Below are 23898 nucleotides of genomic sequence, written 5' to 3'. Positions count from 1 at the left end.
GCCAGGAGAGAAGACGACGCACCGGAATGCGCTCGGCGGACGCGCCTTCCCAAGCGCGAGGGCCGCGTCCCAACCTCCCGCCCCCCACCAAGGCGCTGTCCGCGGTGCTGCCCGGACCGCCCGCCGCCCCGCAGGCGTTCAGGCCCGAGGGCCGCCTCCCCAAACCCCCAGGGGCCGCACCAGTGTCTTTCCTAAACCAACCCCTTGCCCGCCCAGCGCGAGGACCCAACCGAGGCTGAGTCCCCTGGGCGCCCTCTTTCCTCACATCAGGAACTGAGAAATTATTGAAAAGACCACGACCACAGAACGGAAGGGATAGGTGTCTCAGAACCCCACGCCTGCCCTGGCTTCCAGAGGTGGCCCAACTCCTCCACACAGCCACCTCTGCACCTGTCCCTCGGCCCCAACTTGGCTGGAGCCTCCTGTTCCAGCTGGGGCCGCACCGAGGATGGACCACACTTCTTCCAGAACACAAATTTATTTGGCATTCGGATGAAACGGTTCTCACAGCATCTTAAGAATTAGTGCCAACCCAACCAAAATAAACCCAAACTAAAAACCCTTAGTGAAAGGAAAACATAAACAGGCCTTGAGACAATGGCCTATAGACACCCACCCCCACCAAGCAGGTCAGCAGCTCTCACAGGAGCACAAGAGTCTCAGCCAGGGCTGGTTGGGATTCGTCTGACCACGGAGCACAACCAGATCTCATGACGGTTGGCCTAGGCAGAAGGCCGACCCCACCTCTCCCCTTGCTCCCCCACCCCCACCCCCAGTGGAGCTCAGCCCCTGGGGCACTAGCTCCTGCGGACACTGCGGGCAGCAGGCAAGGCCTGAAACAGTGCTGCACGTGGGCTGAGCAACCCTGGAGCCCTGGCCTGTCCAGAAGCAGGCCCCCATCTGTGGCCCCCACAGCCTGCTCCGGGCCTGGGAGCCCTGCCCTGTACACACGGGTCTGAGGCCTGGGCCAGAGACACGGGGGTTGGGAGGGACCCTGAGCTGTTGGGGGCAGGATCCTCTGGGGCTCCATGGGGGAGCCCACTCCAAAGCAGGAGTGCTCAGGACCCTCACCTAGCACCAACAAGGCCTGTGACAGCTGCTCAGTGCCCAGAACACAGTGGAGGCAGGACACGCGTTCTGCTTTGTCTTCAGCAGCCAGTGCAGCCACTCTCCAGTCCCAGTCCTTGGCAGGGGGAGTGCAGGCCTGCTCGGCACGCAGCCTGCCCGCGTGGGGCTGCCTGCAGCATTCTGGCTCCTGTGGACCGAGCCCCAGTCTGTGGGCAACTTGAGAAGCTCATGCTGCCCTGGGAAGAACAAAACGGTCCCCAACGGGAGACTGTGAGAACGTGTCCAGAAATAGACTGTGCCAGCGAGGCCTGTCACCACAGAGCACCCACTTCAAGTCATCCCCCGCTCACTGCTGGTCTGGGAGGGCACGAGGGGCCAGGGAAGGGCTCCCTGCTCTCAGCTGAGGGCCACGCCTTGGGGCCGCCCAGCACGCCATGGCTGGCGCTGGAAAGGGGAGCCCCAGGCCTGAGTCCCCATGTACCGCCACCACCTGCAAACACTTAAGACACATACACACACATACGCACACAGATACACATGCACACAACAAAGAAAAGATCCAGACATTCAACGTAGAAAAGATATGAATGTGCTAAAAATCGCACAAAACCCGCTTAACCTCCAAACCTCAGAAATGCTAAAAACCCCATGTCAGGAGACAAGACCACTGCCCAGAAACAGGCAACAGTGACCCTCAGTCAAAGGCCCCCCAGAGTAGGACACCCAGCACCTTGCTGCTGGGGACAGGAAGGTGGCATGCGGCCACTGGGCACATAGCTCCAGTGGTGGCGGTGGTGGGCAGGAAGTGGATTTCTGGGAGATGGACAGCCCAGGATGTGAATTTCAGCCATCCCTCCTCCCCCCAAAGACACAACCCTTATGGCACAAACAAGGTGGGGTGGGGGCAGGCCAGGTCCAGGGGCAAATTCAGCAGGAGTGGGGGCTCCAGAGGGCAGCAGCCAGGAGCCAGCCCCAGTGGAGGATCCAGGGCCAGGACACTCATGCGTGACTAAAGGCCCCAGCCTGACCCCAGAGCTGCCCAGGGCGGGTCACGCATTGTGATGCCGGGGAGAGAATGGTTGGGGTGGGGCCGAGGCCTCCTGGTGTGCAACTGAGCTTCACGGAGCCCAGCTGGAAAGACAGTACAGAGTCCAGCCTCCTTCCCAGCTGCCCTCCTCAGGGCCTTGGGCACCTCGGGCACCAGGCCAGCCCCCAGCCCCCACAGCTGGATGTTGACAACTGGACCTGGGGGACCACCCCCAGAGCAGCCCTTGCGGCAACCTCCAAGGCCATCTGCCCCGACTGCACTGACAGTCCTCAGACACCCGCCACCCGGGCGCGCCTTCTCGAGCGGCAGCTAGCTAGGCGTGCGTGGCAGCCCGGGCTCCTCTGGAGGGTGAGTGGCAGCAAGCAAGTCCATCAGAGCTGGAGTGTCCAGCCCCACTAGAGCGTATGGCGCCTTCTTTGTTCCCTGCTCCTGACACGTGTGGTCTCACCAACTCTGTCATCCTTCTGCCGTTTAAAAAGAAAAAGACAGTGACCCAAAGCTATGCGTGTGTTTGAAGCCCCCAAAGACCCTCGGGCAGGTGCTGGCACCCTGGGGGCTGGCGTGGTATCTGTGTGCCCGCCGTCAGGGGTGTGGCTGTGCAGCTGGGTCCAGGCTCACTCAGGGGCCCCTCAAGTCTCCCAAGGGGATCAGCGTTTTTCTCAACGGCAAACAGGTGCTCCCCTGCCCATTTGGGCCTCGGGCCCGCCGTCCTCTACACCACGGTATTGAGGGAACTTCGGCTGTGGCGGCCGCCCCCCGGCAGCGCCTCTGTGGCCAGGGCACTGCCACTCTGGGCAGGGTCAGGGGGCACGAGGAGGACACTGCTGCTGTCGGCTGAGTCTTCCAGTTCGGCCAGAGAGGCCCTGGGGGTGGGCAGGGGCTGCTCCAGGCGCCGGGGCGCTGCACCCTCACCACCACCATCCCCTGTGGTCAGTTGGGCGGCCTCTGCTGGCTCAAAGGCGTCATCATCTGCGGGAGGAGATGGAGGTCAGCAGGGGGTGGTCCTGGCTCGGGGTATGCTCTTCCTGCTTGCCTGCTCCCACCAACACCGCCAGGCAGGCAAAAGCCTGCCCCACGGGGCTCCACCGTGCTCACCCTGCACCTTCGCCATGCAAGTGGGCTGTGTGGGGCTGGAGCAGGGGTACAGCCGTGAGCAAAGCATGATGTGTGCGTAGGGGACACGCTTTGACTGAGTCAGCAGATCAAAGGGAGGGGAGGGGAAACCCTCTCAGACTCTGGGGGTCCAGGCAGGGCTCACATGCATTAGACATGGGCTGGAACACGGGGGCAAGTGCGGGAGATGGACCAGAGCAGGCAGCCCAGCCAATTGTCTGGGGGTCTGCAGAACACCCTGGTCTGAGGGAGACCTGGTGGCACCCCCTCCTTATTCCTGCAGGTGCTCTCTGAAAGCTCGGGGCTCAGGGACCCAGCACCGCCGCTCCCCTGGCCGACACCCCCAGCCCAGCAGTCCTGCCATCCTGCCCCGGGGAGCATTTGCTCCCCTGCAGCCTGGTCTACGGAGGCATCTGGGACTCGCACTCCCAGAAGCATCCCTTGTTCTACCCACCCTGGCCCCCTGGACAGCATATTGTGACAATCAGTGTCCCAAGGACAGAGGTCAAATCCAAGGCTTTCCTGCCGGTGCAGACCACAAAGGACGGGACTGACAGGAACAGACCAAGAACACAGCAGTGCCAGCCTTGCAAAGCCCAGCCTGCTGTGTTACGTGTGCATGTGTGTGTAACACACAGGGAATCGGGATGGGACACCTGTGTGCACACCAGGGACAGGCCAGGCCATGGGCAGGACACCTGCTGTTCTTTCTGCTTCACCTGTGAGGAATGATTTTCCATAGTATCAGATGAACAACAGACTCAAGTGGCCGCTGGACAGGAGGGCATGCCGAGGGGGTGTCTCCTCAGCTCACCACATGTGCACCATGCCTGACAGCCCAGCGTCCGGGCACCCCACTCCCCACAGGGCCCTGCTGAGGGGGCCCCGAGGGGTGCTCACTAACAGGAGTTCCCGGGAGGGAGGCAGGGGCAGGGAGACCACTGCCAGTGGCCATCTGCGACCCTGGGAAGAGTGTGCCCACCCCAGACGGTGGGACCATCTTAAAGGGAAAACCAAAGCAAAAGCAGAAGGCCGGGCAGAAGTTGGGGGGCCACAGGGCCTTGGCCCGCATGCCAGCTGGTTGTGACCCATGGCTCCCTTGCCCTGGGGGTCACCTGCAGGGTCGTAGAACATGCTGTCCGGGTTGATGGAGGCCTCGTACGGTGGCGGCGGGTCATCGGGTTGGTCGATGTCCGGGTACTTGTACGCGGTGTAGGGAGGCGGAGGGTCATGGAAATGGAAAGTACCGCCTTCCCCATCGTCGGAGAGGTGCAGCGGTGTGAGGCCTGTGCCGAACCCATCTGGGCCATAATCAAAGCCAGGGATCCTTCGGCCGAGGTTGAAGTGGTGCACTGGGCAGTCGGAGAGAGAAACAAGCCCGGAGCCATCACTCCTGGGCTGGACCTGCCACGTCCAGGCCCAGGGCACCCCGCACTCCGACAGTCACACGCCTGTGCCCGGCTGCTACCTGCCATCCACACTGGGAGCCCCACCCACCCACCCACCAGCTCCGGCCCGCAGAACCCGGGCTCTCAGCGCATCTGGGCATGACCCGCGATGGCCTTGGTATGCTGCCCACCCTGCAGCTCCATCTCCAGGAGGGCTCACCGTGATGCGGGGCCTTCAGACCTGACACGTGTGCCCTCGGAGGCCCTGGGGCCCTAACACAGCAGCTGTGGTCCCTTGTCACCATGATCCTCAGCCCCCCTCCCCACAGGGACTAGGAAGCCTCCTGGCTTGCTCACTGAGACAAGGGGGAATCTCAGAAACTCTACGCCGGCACAAGCTGTGGCAGAGAACGTGGGCTGAGGAGGGTGGACCATGCTCCCTAAGCTGCCACCAGTCACGGGTGTCCAACGTCTTTAGCGGGCAGGCTGCCCCGGCAGGTGCCCACACACCCTGAGGGGCCAGAACTGGCGTCCCTCCCACCACACTCGTGTGGCTCAGCCTGGGAGTGGGAGCAGGAGCAGGCAGGGTACAGCTGCCGGGCAGCCCTGTCTTCCTCCTCCCTGCCCTGGGACTGCCGCTGAGCCACTGTGGGCGGCAGGGCTGGGCACTCACGGTTTGCTCCAATCAGGGACTCAATGCGCTCCCGGCGCCTCTGGCGCAGCCGATGGACCATGAAGAGCAGCAGTGACAGAATGAGGAAGGAGGACACGCAGCTCACAATCAGACGCATCCCGCTGGCCATGGAGTCCAGCAGGTTGCTGCCGTCTGTGCGGACGGGGAGAGCTGCTCTCAGGATGGGGGTTGGCCCCCCAGGCAGTGTACCTCCTGACCCCTCCTAGTGCCAGGCCCCACACACAGCCACTGGGATACCGCAGCCCGGCCTCAGCCCCTCCTGAAGGCTCTGTCGCTACCCCATTCCCCACCCGCCCCCATTGCTGGGGTTGAGCCCCGGAAGCCACTCAGGGCTGGACGGGGTGCTGAGCAGGACTGTGCATCCGGCCGCAGCACCCAGGTCCTCCCTGATGCAGGGGAGCTGAGGTCAGCAGGGCTGTGTCAGTGGCCTGAGTTCAGAGCTTGGCTTCAGTCCTACGGGGGGCCCAGAGCTCTCTGCCCCTCCCCTGCACCCAGCAGTGCTCACATGTGGAGGCTGGGGTCACCTGGACCCCACAGGTGATCCAGAGAGGATGCAGGTGCAGCTTCCCCTGGACCCCAGAGTCCCTGTTTACAGCCCCTGTCTACCCTCAGCCCTGTCAGTGTCTGTTCTGATTCTTTTTTTTTACCTTTTAATTTTATATTGGAGTATAGTTGATTAACAATGTTGTGTTAGTTTCAGGTGTACAGCACAGTGATTCAGTTAAACATACACGCATTGGCTATTCTGATTCCTGACCTCCCCGTGCCCACCCTCTCTGTGGGTGGGGAGCCTGGGGGCCACCGCCAGGGACTCAACTGCGCACTCACGGTCTCGCAGGATGGAGAGGGGTCACCCAGGGAGAAAGTGTTCACACGGGAACCCCGCCGCCAACTCACGCTCCTCTCCCCATCGGGTCATAGCGCCCGCCCGAGTAAGGCTGGGCAGGGCCTGCTCTGGACCAGCTCCGTGGTGGAGGCCCAGGGTCCCGCAGCAGCTTCCTCGGGGGGCCAGAGTCCGGCCTGCACCCAGATGTCTTGGGGCAGAAGTGGTGGGGGCCTAGGGCCTGGGCAGCAGCTCCGTGGTGAGCACCAACCCCGCCCCACCAGCCAAGCGTCCCAAAGTCTTCTGCTTGTGGAGGCTGCAGCTGCAGGGCACTCTGCTAAGGGCCCTGTGCCTCTGACCGCACATGTCCAGGGTTGTCACCAGGGTGACTCTGCACCCCCGGGGACACTGGCAGCTTCTGGTGATACCTTTGGCGGTCCCCAACAGCAGGCGGGGGAGGCACTTCTGGCACCTGGTGGGCAGAGGCCGGGGATGCAACTCAACATCCCACTGGCCACTAGCTCAGGGTCTGACCTGCCCTGCCCTGCACACACCAGGCTTGTTGGGTGCTGCTAGGAGAGGTGCTGGTGCAAGGCAGAGAGGGAGAGAACGGTGTCAGGCATTCCCAGGGCTCTCGCCTGCGTGAGGTTGCCACTTTCGCCGAGTCACAGAATCGGAACCAGGGGGATCTGGGAACACCTGCCTCCAGATGCAGCGTGGAGGCCAGGGAGCTTCAGTGGGCAGGAGTGACCTGAGCCATGGGAGCCTCTGTGTCCACTCCCACTTCTGCAACAGCCACCTGGGCAAGTCCCCAACTGCCAGCCCTGAGGAGACACTTCACAGCCAACACAGGTGCCAATTGGATGGCCAGGCTCATACTGGCCCTTCTCCCATGGGGCCAGAAAGCTTCCCCCAAAGCTGCATTTACTGCTGACAACACTGGAGTAAGTGTGTGAAAGGAAACATCCTCTCATTAATTAGCTGCTGTTCTGATGCCGGTCTCAAGGGAACATTTCATCCCTGTCCGGGAGGAGGTCTGTCAGCCCACGGGGCTGCTGTTAATTGGCGGCCAGCTCAGAGACCCCAGGGTCAGGGGGTAACTAAAGCAGCGGGCCTCTGCAATGACTAATTCCTGCTCAGTCCTAAAATAAGCCCAAGGACACGGCCAAGGTCCCCGACTGTCATCCACGGTACTCACCAGGAAGAGGTACCAGCAGTCAGACATGAAGAAAAGAGTACTGTCCCAGGGGGCAGAGGCCAGCCAGGGGCCCCCGGGGGCCCTCAACATGGCAGGTCCCTCCATGGGGCCCGGACAGTGCCAGGCGGGGCTGCCTGCTGTGGTCCAGGCTGCAGGTCCCTGGCCAGCCCTGGGCCCCGACAGAAGACACATAATGCTGCAGCAGACACTGCTGAATGGAAGGGGCCCCGGAGGCTGCTGGCCTGACCATTGGTCTGATGCCTAAGCCTGCCCAGGCCTCCCCAGGCCACCACGAGGAGCTTGGCGCCCCACTGGGCTTGGTGCCAACGACAGCATCCAGTCTCTGTGGAGGAAGCAGGTGGAGCCGAAGCTCAGCAGGAATCGGGAGGCGGGTGCCTGGTCCCTGATGCAGGCTCTGCTACCGGTTGGTGCACGGCCAGCACCTCACACCTCTCGGCCCCAAGGCCGGGCACCAGCGCAGGACGGAAGGAGAGGCCGTTGCTCAGCGTCGATTTGTTTCCTGAATGAGCTGAATGACCGTTGAACATCTTTTCAGGTGCTTGGCTGACTTCGTGCATCTGCTCTGGTCAAGTGTCATTTTAGAGCCTCTGCCCATTTTTTAACAGGGTGGTTTGTTCTCTTATTATTGAGTTTTGAGAGTTCTTTATATACTCTGAATACAAGACCTGTGTCCGATCTGTGTTTCTCTGTTGGTGGTTTATCTTTTCAATTCTTTAAGGGTCTTTCAATGAGCAGAAGTTTTCAATTTTGATGAAGTCTAATTTATCAATGTTTCTTTTGTGGACCATGCTTTTGATCTAAAAATGTTGCATATCCCAAGGTTACAAAGATTTTTCTCCTGTTTTCTTTTAAAAGACTTAATTTTAAAAGAACATATGTTGGGGGGGAGAGATAAATTGGGAGATTGGGATTGACATACACACACTACTCTATATATAAAATAGATAACTAATAAGACGCTACTGTGTAGCACAGGGAACTCTACTCAATACTCTGTAATGGCCTATATGGGAAAAGAATCTAAAAAAAGAGTGGATATATGTATATGTCTAACTGATTCACTTCGCTGTACACCTGAAACTAAAACATTGTAAATCAACTATATCCCAAAATTAAAAATAAAAGAACATATGTTTTCTTCTAGAAATTTTATAATTTAAAGTTTTACATAGGTGTATGACCATTTTGCAAGAAGTGTAGTGTAAGGTTAATTTTTTGTTTTGCTTATGGATGTCCAATTGTTCCAGCTCCATTTGTTGAAAGACTATCCTTTCTTCATTGAATTGTCTTTGTACCTCTGTTAAACAGCAGTTGACCACGTAAGTGTAGACTATTTCTAGACTCTCTATTCTGTTCCACTGATCTATGTGTCTATTCTTGTGCTAAAAAATCACACTGTTTTGATTACTATGACTATATAGTAAGTTTTATATCTGGTGCCATGAATCCTCCAACTTTGTTCTTTTTAAAAACCGGTTTGGCTATTCTAATTCCTTTGCCTTTCCACATAAATTTTAGAATCAACTTGTTAATGTCTATAAAAAAACCCTGCTGGAATTTTGGTTGGTACTGTATAGAATCTATAGATAATTTGGGGAGAATTAACCTCTTAGTGATATCGAGTCTTCTGATCCATGAACCTTTTATTTTATTTATGCCCTTGATTTCTTTCATCAGTGTCTTAACGATTTGTAGCATACAGACGGTGTGCATATTTTGTAAGATTTGTACCTAAGTATTTCATGGTTTTTGGTGCTACTATAAATGGTACTTTTCTTAAAAATTTCAATTTCCAACTTTTTACAGGTAGTATATATAAACATAATGGATTTTTGCATATTGACCTTGCATCTGGAGATCTTGCTAAACTAAACACATTTATTAATTCTAGCAACATTCTTGTAGATCCTCTAGGATTTTCTACGCAGACAATCACATCATCTACAACAAGAAATGATTTCATTTCTTCCCTTCTGGTCTGGATGCCTTTTCTGACATTGCCCTTGACCTCCCATACAACCCCGAACATGGTGGTGAGAGCAGACGTCCTAGCCTTGTTGAAGGAGATATTTTCCTGGTGTCTCTTTCCTTGGTGCAGTGTGGGCAGTTCCCAGAAGAGGATGCTTGGCCTGGGAGGCAGTCAGAAGGCTGTAGAAGCAAGGCCACAGTTGTGGGGCAGGGTGAGGCCTTGACTGGGCTATTCTGGCTGCACTGGAGAGAGGCCTGTGGCAGCTCTGATCCTGCCCAGATGCCCTGAAGGCCGTGGTCTGCTGAGAAGTCCTCAGAGCTGGGTGGGCTCCACGGGCCATGCATGCCCACAGATGAGTCACGCTTGTATATGTTTGGTCATTCTTACAGAGCCTGGACAGAGAGTCAAGGCAGCAGAAGTCAACTCCTGAGAAATGGAACCAGGAATCCTGGTGAAGAGACTTGTGAAAGCCAGCATTTGACTCCCACGGAAGGTGAGTAAGCTGGAGGCTGGAGTGATGTGGCTGGGGCGCAGGAGACCTGGCAGGCACCCAACTGGCTTGTCAGACATCTGCAGGCATGTGCCCTTCAGTAGCGGGTACCATCTACCCTGTGGGATGGGGAGGCCTGAGCGCACCCCAGCTCCATGTCCCCTGCTGGCTCCTCGCAAACATGGCCTCTGCATGCACCACAGCCAGCCACACAGGTTTGGGATACACGCCAAAGCACCCGGCCCGCCAAGCCTCAGCCAGCCTGACGCTGTCTGGCTTGCCCTGATGGCCCTGGGGAGCAGGACGGCTCTCGGTGTGTGGCCCTCACATGTGGCTCCAGCTTCTCTCCATAGGTCCTGCCCAAGCCGTCCGCTGTGGGGCCCACAAGCCCATGTTGCTCACATTGAAATTCATGCTTCTGATTTACATTTCTCTTGAGGTCGTGAATTCACAGGGAGATGCCAGCTGCTCTGGCGTGGAGAACAATCAGGTGCGTGAGTTGCTGTGCTAAGGGCTGAAAGGACAGTCCCACCCGCTGCTCTTTTATCAGAAGTGGAAGGAGGAGGGTCACCCAGAGACCACATGGCCCCTGGCGTCCACCGTGAGTCACCACCGAGTGGGGAGGAGTTTTATGTCAAAACTGTGGGTAATATTTAATCTTTTTCTTAAAGATTCTAACAGTAAAGACTGATAATGGCAAGCAACAGAAACTGTCATCACCTTCCACGTCACCACACTCAGAAACAGGAAGAGCTCCAATGGGGACCACGACGGAAGCCAGTTCTGAGTGCAACCAGGAGAGAAAACAGGCCTACAGCCCTTGGTCACAGCTGCCATGTGAACACGCAGCCCCATGCAAGGCCGAGCTCGCCATCTCACCTGGGTCCAGGCACATGAACTTGCAGCACTCCTTAGGGTCCTTGCGGTACTGCTGGCAGCCCTGGGGCCGCTCGCACAGGGCAGCTACGCACATCTCAGGCTCCCCTCTGTGACAGGTGCAGCTCAGGCACGGATCGTCCCCTTTGGGGGTGAAGTAGAACCCTTCATCCACAACGTTGTCCTTGATGTCGACACATGTCTGACCTGCAACAGGAAGAGATATGTGGGTCACCAGCCAGAGGAGCCCTGACTCCCCACCCGGGCCTGGGCCAACATGACAGCAGAGGAGTTGGCAAGATGGACCTGAAGCACCCCCTTCCAGGGTGGTGGGTCTGCCTGTGGTCACAGGGAGGGGCTGAGAGACCACCTGGCACACTGTCAGGACAACACGTTGCTCAGCATACCTGGCCACGAGCAGACAGCAGGGACAGAGAGCCCGGGGAGAAGCTCTTGCTTTCAAGTGCCTAAGCGTATTACATGTGAGATTCCCTCCATTATAAAATGCAGGTGTCACGAGTATCAGCCCTTTTAGCATCAGAATGTATCTCAAATGAGCCTTGGGAGACGGTCCACTGGAACTGAGACACACAGTGAATTCGCGCAAAGCCGACTGGGACCAGAGGAGGAAGAACTGCTGGTGTGAGACAAGAGGGGGTGAAGGCGCAGGCCCTGAAGCGGGTAGGAGACACGCCCAATGCTGGGCATGAGGGCTGAAGCAGGGGTGTGGTTCTCCTCAGGGACATAAGGAGGAGATGTTCTGGTCTCTCAGTGGGGTAGGGATATCTAGGAAAACTCACAGAAGACGCCACACCTCGGGTCTGTGCCACACTTGACTGGAGTCAAATCTGTGTAACCCACGTGATTAGGAGTGTGCAGGGCAAGAAACTTACATAAAAGTGTTCCTGCTCGAACAGAGGGAGGAAGGATGAAGAAAATGAGCAGAGCCCTTGGAGATGCAGGAAAACCATGTGGAGACACAACGGACAAAAACGCCCACATTCGCTGCAAAGCAAAATCCTGCACATCTAGGAAGCTCAACGGACTTCAAGTAGGATAAACACAAAGAACAGACATGGCACAGGGAGAAAGTGGGAAGTCAGAGAGGACGGGAACCTTAAAAAGAGCAAGAAAAAATGACACAATACTTATTGTGAACCCCAGTAAGATTTCCTGCCAAGAGGCCAGAAGGCGGTGGGATAATGAATTCTAAGTGCTCAAAGGAAAAGCTGTCAACCAAGAGTTCTCCATCCAGCAAAGCTGTCTTTCAAAAATGAAGACTGTCCCGGGTAAACAAAACCTGAGAGAACTTGTGCTTTCTGACTCCCAGGATAAGAAACACCAAAGGAAGCTCTGCAGCAAAAAGCAGGTGACCTTCAGAGAGTAATCTGAATCCATACAAAAAGCCAAAAAGCACTAGAAAAGGCAATTATGTAATTATAAGACAGTATAACTGCATATTTTTCCTCCTTTATTCTCTCAACTTAATTAAAAGGCAGTTGTATAAAATAATGTATCTATAGTGTAGTGCTGGGCCCATAACATATGGAAAGGTAATATACCTGGAATGTATGTGCCAGTGACAGTGAAAGAGGTGTGTGGAAGCAAAGCTGCACTGGGCAAAGGAAATGGCTGCGGATGGTAAAGCAATTACAACTGTGTAATGTTGGGTTTTTAACACTAAGAGATCTAATGTATACAGTACTCATGCTGCAAAGAGAGGAAAAGAGAATGGAGTTTCACAGAAGTATGTGACAGTGTGATTTAGAAGAAACATATGTTTGGTCATTCAGATGACCAACATACACTTCTCATATACATTTGGTCTTCGCCCACAGTTCCTGGCTCACAAATGCTTGGAATTTCTTAAGTGCAGAGAGTGATACAGGAGTCTTTTGTTCTGTGATGAAGTGACTTTTGGAAACTGGTTGCCAGGAGGACCAACCCTGTGATCAGAGGGTTGGAACTTTTGGTTCCCATCCCTTGATTTCTGGGGAAGGGGTGGGTAGGGGCGGGTGGAGGTTGAATCAATCACCAACGGCCGATTTAATCAATCATGCCTATGTAATGAAGCCTCCATAAAAACCCAAAAGGACAGCTTTTTGGCCTTTTTGGAAAGCTTCCATGACACGGAACCAGACCATTCTGCAGGCCGCTGTGCTGGGCACCAAGCTCCCCAAGAACAGAGCTCCTTCATTGGGGACCTCGCCTTATGTGTCTCCTCATCACAATAAATCAGTAATCTAGAGGGTAGACAGGTTTCTTGAGTTCTGTGAGCTGTTATAGCAAATTAATCAAGCCTGAGGAGGGGTCAGGGGAACACCATTTTACAGCTACCACTGGAAAAGAAGGAGACTTTAAGTAAAACAAACAAAAACTACTATGGGTAAAAAAGGTTCGATTAATGATTGAAAGGTTCAACTCACCAGGAAGATATAATAATTATAATGGCTTATGTCCCTAACAACACGATCTCAAGAAAGATAAAGCTAAAATTAGAGAGTATCAAGGAAAAATGGATGAATCAACATCCATAGTGAGAGATCATAACATGTCTCTTTCAAAAACTGATGTATCACGCAGCCAAAAAAGATCTGAGCAAGAGCACCAACAAGCCTGAGCTACCAGATGTATAAAAACCCTGTGGCTGGGAGTTCATAAAGATGAATCAAAGAGGCAAACCTCCAGTGAGACTGATCAAGAAAAAAGGAAGAGTACGTAAATGATATCAGGAAACAAAAGGAGAGCACAATGACAGACATACAAATGCTTCAAAAAAATCAAAAGCTATTATTTAGATTAGATTACATGGGCAATGCCCTAGATACACGACTTACCAAAACTGACTCAAGAAAACTAGGAGATGTGAATACGCCTATAGCCATTAAAGGAACTAAATCAGTATTAAAAACCGCACATGTATACACACACACACACACGTGCACACACACACACACACGCGTCTTAGCTCTGCCCATTGAAAGGGCATAAAAGCAATGAGCTTTAACTAGTGTTCAGGTCCTCCAAGGATGATTCCAGAGAGCACAAGATGAACTTGGAAATGCTCAAAGAATGATGCAGACACGTCAAAAGGACAGCCTGTGTAACTGTTTTTATTTCACAATGCTCATGAATCCAAAAGCTTAGGGAAGAAATGGCTCAATTATTTGAAAACCACAAACTACCAAAAACTCACTGAAGAGGAAATAAGACAATCTGGATAGTCCTATAACCATTAAATAAATTGAATTCATAATTAAAAAGCTCTCCCCAGGGCTCCCCTGGTGGCGCAGTGGTTAAGAATTCATCCGCCTGCCAATGTAGGGGACACCGGGTTTGATCCCTGGTCTGGGAAGATCCCACATGCTGTGGAGCAACTAAGCCCGTGTGCCACAACTACTGAGCCTGTGCTCTACAATCCGTGAGCCACAACTACTGAAGCCCGCACACCTAGAGCCCATGCTCCGCAACAAGAGAAGCCACTGCAAAGAGGAGTCACCGCAATGAGAAACCCGCACACCACGACGAAGAGTAGCCCCTGCTTGCTGCAACTAAAGAAAGCCCGCGCAAAGCAACAAAGACCCAACGCAGCCAAAAATAATAAAATAAATTTATAAAAATTTAAAAATTAAAAAATCAATGTACTCCACCATCTTGATAAGCTAAGGAAGAAATACCATATGTTCATAAAAAATGACGCAGAAAAAGCATTTGACAAAATCTAATACTTATAAAAACTCTTAGCAAGTTAGGAATAAAGGGAAACTTCAACTTGGTAAAAAATACCTGCCCAAAATACCTATAGCTAATATGATACTTAATGGTAAAAGGAGTGAATACATAGCCCATAAGATCAGGATACCTGTTCTCATCATTCTTATTCAACACAGTGCTGGGAGTTTTGGGCATTGCAGTAAGGCAAGATAAACAAGTAAAAGACATAGAGATTTAGAAGGAAGAAATAAAACTATCTCTATTTGCAGATAACATGATTGTATATATAGAAACTCCCAAGCAATCTACCAAAAAACTTCCTAGAATAAGTGACTTCAGCAAAGTCACAGAATACAAGATCAATGTACAAACACCCATTACATTTCTTTACACTAACAATAAACATATATAAGCCAAAATTTAAAACACATACATTTACAACTGCTCCAAAGAAAATGAATTACTTAGATATATACTTACACATGAAGAGGATCTGTTTGCTGAAAAATACATAATGCTCATGAAAGAAATAAAAGAATATCTAAGTAAATGGAGAGACATACCATGTTCGTGCATTGGAAGATTCAACATTGTAAAGATGTACATCTCCCCAGATTGACCTATATAGGTTTAATGCACTTCTTATCTAAATCCCAGCAAGGTTTTTATAGACAGATAAGCTTATTCTAAAATTTAGGTAGAAAAGACACAGGCTCTAGAACAGCTAAAACCATCCTGACCTAGAAGAATAAGGTAGGAGGAACCACTTCCTGATTTCAACACTGATTATACAGCTACAGTAATCAAGACAGTGTGGTAATGCAGAAGGTTCAATGGAACAGAATAGAGAACCCAGAAATATACCCACACAAACATGCTTGACTAAGTTTTGACAACGGCACAAAATGCAATGAAGGCAAGACAGCTTTTCAACAAACAGTGCCGGAGCAGCTGGACATCCACAGCAAAAAAGTGAAGCTTGACCTAATTCTCACACCTTATTAAAAAATTAACTCAAAATGGATTATAGACTCAAATGTAAAATACAAACTATAAAACTTTTAGAACACAACACAGGGTAAACTCTTCAGAATGTAAGGCTAGGCAAAGAGTTTTCAGACCTGACACCAAAAGAGTGACCCATAGAAGGAAGAATTGTTAAACTGGACTTCAGCAAAACTAAAAACCTTTGTTCTGTTAAAGCCCATGTGAAGAGGATGAAGACAAGCTACAGAATAGGAAAAAATACCTGTAAAAAACTCATCTGCCAAAGAACTAGAACCTACAATACATAAAGAACTCTGAAAACTCAACAGTAGAAAACCCAAACAATCCAACTAGAAAATGGACAAATGACATGGACAGATATTTCACCAAAGAAAATATACAAATAAGCACACGGAAAGGTTTAACATCATTAGCCTCAGGGAAATGCAAACTAAAACCATGAGATAGTACTACATACCTATCAGAATGGCTAAAAATTAAAAATAGTGAAAATCACAAGTGCTGGCCACGATGTGGAGAAAACTGGGTCACTCTTACATGGCTGGTGGGAATGTAAACACTCTGAAAAAGTTCACTAGTTTCATAAACAATGAAACATGCAACTACCATACAACCCAGCAACTGCAATCCTGTGCATTTATCCCAGAGAAGGGAAAACTTACATTCACAGAAAAACCTGTGTGCACATGTTTATGGCAGCTTTAACTGTAACAGTCAAAAACTGGAATCGGCTCAGTTGTCCTTCAACAGGTGAGTGACTGGTTAAATGCTACTCAGCAATAAAAAGGAACAAAGTACTGACAAGACACACATGTAACAACTTGGAACTGTGCTGGGCAGAGAGCCAATCCCAAAAGGATGCATAGCAATATGGTTCAATTTATACAACACTATTGAAATGAAAAAACTTTAGAAGTGTTAGTGGTTGTAAGTGGTTAGAAGCCAGCCCACTCCAGCTTCCCACACCAACCACATCCAATCCGAGCACACCTGGAGCCATCAGGGCACCGCTGAAAAGCCCCTTGCTGGCTCCACAACCCCAGCTGGAGGTGGGGAAGCACTTGAGGAGCCCATGCCGCTGGGAGGCCTTGAGGACAGATGCCCTGAAGAGGGGCCCAAAGGGAAAACCTAAAGCAGAGGCTGGAACAGACACTAAGAAGAGCCCTGTAGCAAACAAGATGCATAAAGGTAGCCACAGCCCAGCCTGACTCCTGCTGAGACAGACCCCTCCACCCACTATACCCAAGGCACACAGAAGAAAGGCCAGCCTATTTCCAGGCACCAAAATGACTGGACTCCCCTCCACTGTCCTATACAAGGCGCTGACTTTCAACAAAATATAACAAGGCACATGACAAACCAGAAGGAAATACCAAACTCCAGAGACAACACGATCATCAAGGATATGACACAGAAGAAGGAAGTAACACACAGAAAATTTAACACAAGTAGGATTAATATGCGAAAACCTTTAGTGGAAAAGTTGACAACATACAAGATGGAAAATTCAGCAGAGAGAGAAACCGTAAGAATCAAACAGAAATGCTAGAAATGAAATGTTAAAAAAAAAAGAGATGAAGAAAGCCATCAGTGGGTTCACAAGTAGACTCAACACAGCCAAGGAAAGAATTAGTAAACTTGAAGACAGGTCTATAGAAATTACTCAAACAGAAAGACTAAAAGGAAATTAAAGAGACACCACAACTGAGTGCAATGCATGATTCTGAACTGGATCCTGGGCCAAGAAAAAGAAAACCCGTAAAGCACGTTATTGAAACAACTGAGAACACCAGAGTAATAAACTGCAGATTGTTGTGCGGTGTTTGTTGTGTAGTATTTATTGTGCAGTATTGCATCTAGATCAAACGTCCTTGTTTGGATAATTGTGCTGTGGTTATATAAGAACATGCTGTTGTTCTTGGAAATACACACTGAGTATTTAGGCCTCAAGGGAACAGTATCTCTAATTTACTCTCAAAAGATTTAGGAAAAATAGTCAAAAAGAGAATGATAAAGCAAATGTGGCACGATATAAATAACTGGTGACTCTGTGTAGAAGGCGTATGACAGGAAGTTCCTTGTATCATTCTAGTAACTTTTCCCTAAGTGTGGAATGATATCTAAGTAACAAGTTAGAAAGTTCCCTAGCCCCTGGGCCCAGATGCTCCTATAAGGTTGGTCTATCAAACAAGGTCAAGATTATAACCAACTAGTACAAACTGACTTAGAGGCTGGTAAAAGAGAATGCTTCCCAGCTCATTTCATAAACCTAATATAAATGTGATAACAAAAACTATTCAAGGAGCACGTGGAAAAGGAATGATAGTAACAGGCTAAGCTCACTTCTTAAAGCAGTTTCAAAAATCCTAAATAAAATATCAGCAAACCAAAGCTGGCAATAAACATACAAAAACCAGGAGGACAGTTCAAAATGAGAAAATCTGTTAATGTGAAAGAGTAAATGATAAAATCACGTAATATAAACAAAGCAGTAATGTAAAACAGTAAAGAAGAAACACCACACACTCCCAATAAATGCAGAAAAAGCATTAATATAAAAATCAATACATTTTTGTAATGTAAAAATTCCCAGCAAACAAGGACTAGACGGGTACTTCCTTAGCCTCATAAAGGTATCTGGTTTTCTAAGTCCTAGAGAAAATCTTACATTTAATGCTGAAACACTAAAAGCCATCCCTTTTGGGTTGGGAAGATAAGAATGCTCACTATTACCACTTCTAAGTGAAGCTGCAAGAAAAGAAACACCAGGAAAAAAAAGTAAAGAAGTTTTAAAAAGAGAAAAAAGATTTGAAAGAAAACACAAAAATGTCTAAAGAGAAAGTCTATTCTCTAATAGACAACTAATAAGGGAGTTCAGAAAACTGATCCCCAAATTCATACAGAAGAGGAAAAGGCCCAGAACAGGCAACACGATGGCTGAGGACAGAAGAGGAGCCCACCAACTGGGAGGACTTGTCACGAAGCTCCTATAAATGTGATGAGATGGTGCCTATGCAAGGACTGACCAACGGCCAAGTCCAAAACCAGGCTCTGGCCCCTGTGAAACCCTGACCCACGACAAATCAGCAGCGAAGGCAGGGATGGTCCCCAGAGGGGACAGATGAGGGAGCCCTGCCCTCGGGCTCACAATCACAGCATGGCCCTGAGGCTGGAAGAACCTCAATGTGGAATGTGGGCGAGCGAGCTGGCAGAGGGCCCAGAACAGACCTGACACCACAGGCTGGAGGGCAGCGGCCCAGATGGGGCTGACAGAGAAGCAGAGTGAGGGCCTCTGGAGGACCCGCGGAGAGCAGGGGGAGGTGACTAAGAGAGTCCGAGGCTCCAGGACACCACGAGATGTGGCAGGTCCTCTGGTCACCACCGTCATCCCGACTCCTAACGACACGGGGTGGGCAGGGCCTCTGTCCTGGGGGGAGATGAGGGCTCAGGGATGACACTGGGGCCCAGCCTACAGGGCCAAACGGGACGCCCGCCTGCGTCAGATGTGCGCTTACTTCTTTTACACAGAAACGAGGACTTGTCGTGGCAGCTCTCAGCATGCCAGCTATGCAGGTCGTGGTGGCGGAGCGTGGGGAAGTGGAAGCATTGCAGCTGCGCGCAGAACACACCGTCACCCTCTGACGTGGCCGCCGCGAAGATGGGGTCCGGGGGCAGAAGCACCTCTGAGGAGCCTGCGGGACAGACAGCATCACAGCATGATGGCAGCAGGCCAGGGAGCAGGGAGGCAGGCACGCTTAGAAACATTACTACAACGTCAGAGGCCCTGCAAGGACGGCAGTGCCCACAGGAAGGAGAAAGATGCCCCTTCCTCCTCAGAGGGCTCAGCCAGTGAGAAGCTGTGGACTCTCTTCGACCACAGTGTCAGGACCACAAGTGCGCCCAGGAGTATCCGCACTGTCCTAAAGGCTGGCACCCTCTACTGGGGTTAGGGATTCACCCCAAGAGCTGGGATTAGGGCAGGTGAGAACCTACTAGAATGATCCTCTGCAGGCATGCTATGACTCTTGAGCCTGGAAACCTAATGGCCATTTCCGAATCAACTACTCCACCGGGAAATAGGAACAGGCACTCACACTCCAGGAGTACAGGTCAGGGATGCTCCAGCAGGACCTTTGAGGACTGAGGAGGGGGCTGCTTGGGGGGAAGCCACTGCCCGGGGCCCTGACCGGTCTGTGTGGAGACACGGCCGCCCACCTGCCACAAGGTCCCCCAGGCTGGGAGACAGGTGAGCTCTGCCCGAGTGCAACGTCCCTTCACTTTCCACAGGGAGGTGACAGAGCAAGCTGCCCGGGATCCCCAGGCTCACCAGCCCTCACTTGTCCTCAGAGACACATCAACAGCAGGACTGGGATGTGTTTGGGAAAAGGAATTGGCCCCAAGCTCAAGCCAGAGGCCCAAGGAGCAGCCTAACAGGAGAGGCCCAAAGAGGGACAGGGCAAGGCATGTGGCTCGGGTGGCAGGTCGAGGAACCTGCCAGCACCCGGGCAATAGGACAGGAGGGGTGACCACGGGCGGGTGGGAACGCAGCTGCTCACATGGCTCCTGACATCACCTCGGTAGTTAAAGCAACACACATGTACGCTCACACATGCATGCTCACACTCACATAATCTATTTTAATTCCACCTGCCTGACGGTTCCAGGATGTTTTGGACCCTAACTCTGACCTTCCCTGTTCTAGGAAGCCTGTCCCTCCCTCTCTGGCCTGAGTTCATGTCCGCTGCACACTCTGCTCATTTTTATGCTCCAATTAAAGTTGTGGACTTTGAAACGAGGGTGGACAGTCTAGAAATGGCCAAGGCAGAAGCCACCACAGGTTCCGGAGGAGGCCAAGCCCCACCTGGGTCTGGCGGAAGGGCCTGACAGGGGCTGGGCCATCACAGCCTCCCCGGGTCTGGGGCCCAATCCTCCACACAGCCCCGCACCGGGCACCCAGGTGGGAGAAGGTTGGAGTGGAGAGCTTGGCAATAGTCGCCCTTGTCAGGATGACACCCCCCAGGTTCAAGCCCAACAACTCTTCTGAAGGACCAGGAAGCCTTACCTTTGAATGCCACCTCCCAGTGACCTTCTAAGGAGCGGTTCCGGCCAGTGATGACGTACTGGTAGCCGACCCACAACCTGCAGGAAGACAGATCGCAGGAGACCTCAGTGGGACAGGGGGAAGCAGGCATCACTGTGTGCATGTTTTTTTTTTTAAAAAAAAAACTTATTTATTTATTTATTTTTGGCTGCATTGGGTCTTCGTTGCTGTGTGCAGGCTTTCTGTAGTTGCAGAAAGCAGGGGCTACTCTTCATTCCAGTGCGCAGGCTTCTCGTTGTGGTGGCTTCTCTTGTTGCAGAGCACAGGCTCTAGGTGCGAGGGCTTCAGTAGTTGTGGCACGGGGGCTCAGCAGTTGTGGCTCACAGACTCTAGAGCACAGGCTCAGTAGTTGTGGCACATGGGCTTAGCTGCTTCACGGCATGTGGGATCTTCCCGGACCAGGGCTCGAACCTGTGTCCCCTGCATTGGTAGGTGACTTCTTAACCACTGTGCCACCAGGGAAGTCCCTGAATGTGTGCATTTTTAATAGTTACATTGACCTTTAAAATATTGAGCTTCAAAGGCATTAATGATTTTTGAAAGTTTTGATACTCAGTTTTAATAAAATGCATTAAAATTCTAAATAATAAACTCACTAGTCAGCAAAAGTTTTTATCTCGGGTGACTCCTGCCAAGACTCTTCTTATTAGCTGAACCAATAAAGCTTTTACATTCTAAGTAAAATCAACCTAGTTCTTGGTGGACACAAACCTGTGAATACACTAAAACCAAAGAGTAGTATGCTCTGAGGGGTGAGTTTTATGGCATGTGAATTACACCTCAATAAAAGACAACCCCTATGAGCACACACTGCCTCCCTTGGAGCCTCCCACCCAGCAGGTGCTCCCAACCGCAGCCTCCCAGCTCTGGAGATGTCCATCAGTGGGTCCCCAGCTGCCGTGGGTGCCACTCTGCCCCTCCAGCCCCCACCATGCATGTGCCCATCCTGAGGGCACATTCCCACCCCTCTCTTTTCCAAGGACTCAGCCACCCAGCGAGCTGGGAGTTATCTTTCTCACTCTGGTCATTTGCCAAGCTCACAGGGCATAACGGTGGAGCCTCCACCTGCCATGGTCACTGCGTTCCTATGGCAGTGTGGCAGCCTTTGCCATCGTGCGGAGGGAGCACCGGCAGTATGGTGACCCTGTGATCCACTGCTGGCCCCGGCAGTGTGGAAGGGGTCCTCAGCACACATCTGATCCCAGAACAAAGCCCCCTGAATGCTGGGCCTGGGAGAGGCCGGCAGTTGGCCAGTTTCCACACTTGCTCTCTGATGCTGTGGAGCCTGGGGGTCTAGGCCAGGTCCGGAGCCAGACTGCCTTGGTTGGAACCTGGCACGCCCCAGTTAATACGTGCCCTGGTCACCACCCTGGGCCCTGTGGTGTCTGGGGGACTGAACGAGTGGGCCCATGGAAGGTACTGAGCATGGGCCTGGCAGAGCCCACTTTCTCAGAAGGATCGCCCCACCTACCTGCATGGCCTGCGAACCAGGCCTACGAAGCCCCAAGTGGAGCAGCCCCTCCTGACACAGGCCCAGACCCCCTGCAGTTGCAGCAGAACCCACACAGGGGGACCAACGAAAAGGACTGGCCCAAGGTGACACAAGGTGGCAGCCCATCCCTGCCCCTCTGAGAGACCCTGCCCCGTTGCAACACCTACCCTAAACCCCCATCTCCATTTGCTTCCAGGGGGCGGGGCTGCTGCGGGCTGCCAGAGGCCACGCCCTGGAGGCCATCATGCTAGGCAGGCCTTGGCACCCCACAGGCCCCGGACCCCACCCCGGACTCACTTGTGCTGATCCTGCCACGCGAAGCTCCGCTCGGGCTGGTCCCATTCCTGGGTCAGGACGAAGCGCAGCTCCTGGTCAGTGGAGAAGGTGGCGAGGGACCCATTCACGCGCTGGCAGGTCTGTGCGGCATCCCAGTAGTTCTCCCCGCTCAGGTAGACTCGGTAGCAGCTGGCCGTGCCCTCGTAGTGGTGCCACCCTGTTGGGCACTTCCCTAGGAAACATGAAGGACGGCGGGGAGTTGTCCCCCAAGTTAGCATCCTCACTCCAAAATGCAATTGTATATGCTGCATCTAAGCAGCTCAGAAACCACCCAAGAAGGGGGAAGCTGAGGCTCAACAGGGGAGCTCTGCCTCCAAGACCATGAGCCTCCCAGTTGTATGAGGCTGTAGCCGCTGGGCAGTCAAGACCAGCCGCTGAGTTCGCTGAGTAAAGTGGCTGATGAGCCGGTAGACCTCCTCAGGCTGGCAGTGTGAGCATTCCCACTACATCACCACACCTAAGCATGTCTACTCAGAAGGGGGTTTCAGCTGTGGTTTTTCTGCCTTTCAATTTTCCTTAAATTTATTCTGCTCTTTTAAACTCCTAATATTGTAGAGAGTTCATTAAATAACTAGTTATTTTTAAAAATTTTTAAATGGAGGGAGAGCCTGCTTCTCCACCTACAAAAGGGTGGGTACAGTTCAGCCCCCAAAGGTAATAACCATCTCTTAAAAAAAAAGCAGCCTGGTTCCAGAGCCTGGGTTCAGGTCATGGCTTCCTCACTCGGGCTGGGTGGCTTTGGGCAGGTCATTGTGCAGCTTCACCCATCAAAGGAGGCCCTGAAGGGCTATTTTAGGCGGACACCCCGGCACAGCCAAGTGGCATGGGAGAGCCAGGGACCACGTGGGGGGTGAGCCTTTGTTCATGAACAGGGCAGGTCTGCAACTTACTGCTGAAGCGGACGGGCTGCGCCACATTCATGGCATGGAAGTGCGTGGGGTCGCCGCCTCGAGCCCGCCCCGGCCTCGGATCCACAGCCTCCTTCCCATGGTAAGGACGCGCCTCCCCGATCACTTCTGAAAGCAGAAAGAGAGTGGCTGTCAACACTGCTCATGAGGGCCAGACGCCAAAGTGAACGCCGGTACAGTCAGATGGTGGGGGGGTTGGGAGGGCAGGGAGGAGGAAGCACAGATTCCATCTATTCAGGTTTTCTTTAGAACTCTAAAACGTGCCGTTCATGCCAAATGGGTTACATGAGCTTCTTGCTGAAATTACGCCTGGGCAGTCTTCATTTTTCATTATGACTACGAAACGGGGACTCTCAGTTGCATTTTCTAACAGGCTACTGTGGGCACATCACAGGGTCACCCACTCCTGCTTAACACCCTCCTGCATCCCTGGCCCCAGGGGGTTCTCTGCAGAGCCCAGGCTGCTCCCCCACTGACCTGGAGCCTCCCCTCTTAGCTGTGTGTGGCCCTCTCTGTCTGCTTGCCTCTCAGCCTCAAGGCCAGAGTCAGGGCACCTGGCACAGGCCCTCGTGTGCAGCAGGCCTGGAGCATGGTTAAAGTGTGACCAGAAAGCTCAGGGTGAGGAAGAATGCTAGCTTTATGTGTGGTGGT

General features: G+C 52.3%; 1 protein-coding gene across 4 annotated transcripts in view; it reads right to left on the bottom strand.

Annotated features, from left to right (window-relative positions):
- Nucleotides 1-2610: 2610 nt before the first annotated feature.
- DGCR2 (DiGeorge syndrome critical region gene 2) overlaps nt 2611-23898 on the bottom strand; it is a 69721-nt gene continuing 48433 nt past the window's right edge. For 2 of the 4 annotated variants that reach the window (XM_065889781.1, XM_065889783.1), the window contains 8 exons: nt 23230-23355; nt 22301-22520; nt 20473-20549; nt 18926-19102; nt 10692-10895; nt 5291-5443; nt 4345-4581; nt 2829-3085 (listed from right to left, as the gene is read on the bottom strand). In XM_065889781.1, coding sequence (XP_065745853.1) covers nt 2829-3085; nt 4345-4581; nt 5291-5443; nt 10692-10895; nt 18926-19102; nt 20473-20549; nt 22301-22520; nt 23230-23355 — 1451 coding nt within the window. Of the gene's footprint in view, nt 3086-4344; nt 4582-5290; nt 5444-10691; nt 10896-18925; nt 19103-20472; nt 20550-22300; nt 22521-23229; nt 23356-23898 lie in introns of all 4 variants that reach the window. The other 2 variants (XM_065889782.1, XM_065889784.1) reach the window with 2 other exon arrangements.

The sequence above is a fragment of the Phocoena phocoena genome, chromosome 13 (assembly GCF_963924675.1).
Source record: "Phocoena phocoena chromosome 13, mPhoPho1.1, whole genome shotgun sequence".
NCBI classification, from domain to species: domain Eukaryota; kingdom Metazoa; phylum Chordata; class Mammalia; order Artiodactyla; family Phocoenidae; genus Phocoena; species Phocoena phocoena.
The sequence above is the reverse complement of the archived record's forward strand: the minus strand, read 5'-3'. Positions and strand labels throughout refer to the sequence as shown.